At 42.9% G+C, this 3,592-nt stretch overlaps 1 protein-coding gene across 1 annotated transcript; it reads right to left on the bottom strand.

Annotated features, from left to right (window-relative positions):
* Window positions 1–661: 661 nt before the first annotated feature.
* On the bottom strand, window positions 662–2,188 carry LOC141098117 (uncharacterized). Its single transcript, XM_073585686.1, has one exon. The coding sequence runs from the start codon at window positions 2,186–2,188 to the stop codon at window positions 662–664; it is 1,527 nt and encodes a 508-aa protein (XP_073441787.1).
* Window positions 2,189–3,592: the final 1,404 nt, after the last annotated feature.

The raw sequence follows: 3,592 nt of genomic DNA, 5'->3' as shown, positions 1-3,592 counted from the left end.
TATAGCACGCTGCAGCTGTGTGTCACCCCTGTCGGGATCCCTCAGATACTTCTTTCATCTGAAGGACCGATGTTCTCGGGTGTAGGACACCATATGTCTCTAATTGATTGCCCCGTCGAGAAGAATTACACAGACACAAGCTGTATGATACAACTCGGGATGCCTGCTGAGCGCCTCTCCCTCCTCAGTCAAGCTTTCCCCTTTTATGGTAAAGAATTTAGATATTTACAGACATGCGCAATAAAGAAAAGAAAAATAGTTACACACTTGTTCTCCCACCACAACTTTGTCACGTAGGCAGGGAGTATTTGACCTTGGTTAACAAGGGAAAATGTCTGAGTCATATCCATGAAGAAAAATAATGTCCAGCAGAATTTATTTAACTCATTCAGTTCTTATCATTCCCCCCTTTGACATCTTCATTTTCCACAATCTGGAACACTGGATCCTGCAACAACAGCGGATAGTGGCTCGTTCACCAGGTACTATCCCAGGCCGACGGGTTGCCTGAGGGAGACAGGTCTTCTACCTTCTCCATCCCCCAGATACTGAAGCCACGTCCATTATTGCAAGAGTACGCTCCTTCATGCCAGAAATGAGATGTCAACCTAGGACTCAAGGGAATAATAGTTAAATTCTTGTTGTTTACAGTCAAACTTCTTTATCTATTTCTGCATCTTTTCTTGCATACAGAGATACACCAAAAAACAAGTTTCAATAGCACATATATTACAAGGAGACAAACAGCAATACGTAATAAACTTAGTATAATCCCAGCTATCCAGCCTCCAATACCCTTAAACCAATTAGCTGGATTAAGAAAGGAGAAAGTGTCTGACCACCAACTGTCTTTAGTGCGATCATTGTCTTTATCGTACTGATCTCTAAGTCTTTGAACATCCTCTATTTTTAATTTTAACTTTATAGTACTGTTGGGATCTATATAATGACAGCAAGCGGGTCCGATGACTTGACACATACCTCCTTGCGCTGCCGTTAAATAATCTAGCACTATGGTATGTTGATTAGTAACTATAATAAGCTGATTTTGGACAGCAACAGTGGTGTTCAGTATATCCAGTATATCCCAGATTTGGTCATCTAAATAATCTGTAGCCCTGACCAATTTATCCCACATTTGAGTAATCATAGGGTAAATAAAAATAGAACTGACAATTTTATTAGCCACACTCATCTGCACTATATGTGGTCTCCCAGAGAGGCGAGGTGTATTGTCAGCAGCTCTTTTGTACAACGTGTGTTTAGGTATGCTCTGAGTATTCAACTGGTCATTCGGAATAACAAAGGTAGCTGGAGTCAAACGACCCAGAGTACAAGCACCTTTTACCCCTACTGGCAACCATTTATATGCATTGTCTCCACATACCCAGAACATGTCACTAGGTAAGTCCCATAGGGCTGAATGTTGTAATACCAGTCTATGCTCTAAATCTATGAACGCAGATGCATTCTGGAGCATGCACCAAGGTGGAGATTGTCCTAGAGGACTACAATAGCCTGCATCAGGATTTCCACAAGGGGAGGTTCCTTTCTTATATTCCGAGGACTCGTTACAAGGCATATTACCGGGAACATTAATACAAGTTTCGTTAGTGCCCTGGGGAAATAAATTGGAGTACTCCCATGACATATTATGTAACCTTCTTTCTAGCAACATTGGTTTGAAAGCGTCAGTAGAATGAGAAGTTACATTAAAGCTAACTTGTAGACCATACGTTGGAACTTGCCCCAGGTAGGTTAACCGAGTTCTATTCCTGGGTACCCAAGCCCCTCCTTTATATGCCAAATATTGAAGGTGTGTACTACTTCCTGAAAGGTTACCCTGCCACCAAGGGTATCCTATCCATCCCACAATGGGTATACCAACAGTCATATTCCATAACTTCATATTATTTGTGGCATTATTAGCAAGTGTGTCAGAACATTTGGTCCAGGCAAATAATTCTTCAGGTGGAACAGGAATAACAAGAAACGGAATACTTGTGGCTGATACTGGTGAATACGTGCAGATCCAGCAATCTGTCGGAGACTGGGTATCATTTGACCAATCATTCAGTAATTTTTCATGATGTTGTATAAACTTATTATTCAAGGACATTGGAGAATTTAAACTGTCCCACGCAGCTACTATCATTAATATAGAAGATGTAAAACCAAACCAAAGCATTATGCTCTTTTATGTACTATTTACTCCTGTGGCTATTTTACAATGTGATGTGTGGATCCAGGTTGGTCGTCCTTCCAACTTAACAGAAGTAGGCGTTGTTAGGAGTACTTGATAAGGTCCTTGGTATCGGGGTTCAAGCTTCTTTCTGGAGTGTTTCTTGACATATACGTAATCACCAGGTTGTAGGCAGTGAGTTCCTTCCACACTGTCTGGATCTGGAATGGAAGAGAAAACTAGAGAATGCATTTGAGTTAAATGCATTTGCAACTGGATTACATAATTCGTCAAATTATCCACATTAAGTGTTAAGACCTGTGGGTAATACAACCCTGTGTTTGGTGGTCTTCCAAACAATATCTCGAAGGGTGACAGTTTAGTTTTCCCCGTGGGCGTGTATCTTACTGAGAATAATGCTAATGGGAGACATTCTGGCCATGGTCTATGGGTCTGCTCCATGGTTTTCTGTATTTTTAATTTTAGTGTCCCGTTCATTCTTTCTACCTTCCCTGAGCTCTGTGGGTGGTAGGGTGTATGAAATGCTTGTTCCACACCTATCATTTGCATTACATTTTGCATTACCTCAGCAGTAAAATGTGTGCCTCTGTCTGATTCAATTGTTTCAGGTACACCGAATCGTGGTACTAGTTCCATCACTAGTTTCTTTGCAGTGGCTCGAGCTGTAGCCGTTTTCACCGGGTAGGCTTCTGGCCATCCAGAGAACATGTCAACACACACCAGAACATATTCATATGGTCTGCTTCTGGGAAGTTGAATGTAGTCGATTTGCAGTCTCTGGAAAGGATATAATGGCCTAGGACTGTGTTTCCGTGGAGTTTTCACTACTTGTCCGGGATTGTGTGCTAGGCATATGGGACAGGTGGTACAGTGTAGCTGCGCCACCTTCCCAAACCCGGGAGCAATCCAAACGTTCGTGACTAGGCGCGTCATTCCATTGGCGGACATGTGAGTTGGAAGATGAACTACTTCTGCCATCCTTGGGTACAAAACCCTAGGCAAGCAGTACTTCTGATCTTTCTTCCATATTCCGTTCGTTTTTTCGGCACCCATCTTCTCCCAAGTTTCCTTGTCCGTCTGGGCGGAATCATCTTGGAATTTTTGTAAGTCCGCAAACAATCCTGATGCATCCTGGTGCACTATGTTTACCTTTTCTGGAGTCCCCAAGGCAGCTTGCTTTGCCGCCTGGTCTGCTTTTTCATTGCCTTTCGCTTCCATGTTGTCTTTTCTGGTGTGTGCTGGCACCCTCATAACGGCTACCCCCTGTGTCTGGGCCACGTTCTCGAGGATGTCTCTGATCAGTGTGGCATGTTTTATGGGTGTTCCTGCTGCTGTCATGAAACCCCTTGTGCGCCACAAAACCCCAAAATCATGTACTATCCCAAAGGC

The sequence above is a fragment of the Dendrobates tinctorius genome, unplaced genomic scaffold, assembly GCF_039654945.1.
Source record: "Dendrobates tinctorius isolate UK_male_01 unplaced genomic scaffold, ASM3965494v1 ptg000086l, whole genome shotgun sequence".
Classification (NCBI taxonomy): domain Eukaryota; kingdom Metazoa; phylum Chordata; class Amphibia; order Anura; family Dendrobatidae; genus Dendrobates; species Dendrobates tinctorius.
This window is presented reverse-complemented; position numbering and strand designations above follow the sequence as displayed.

Bases quoted from the DNA above. Each gene is read 5' to 3' on its own strand.
- LOC141098117 (XM_073585686.1), bottom strand. From the start codon at position 2,188: ATGCTTTGGTTTGGTTTTACATCTTCTATATTAATGATAGTAGCTGCG.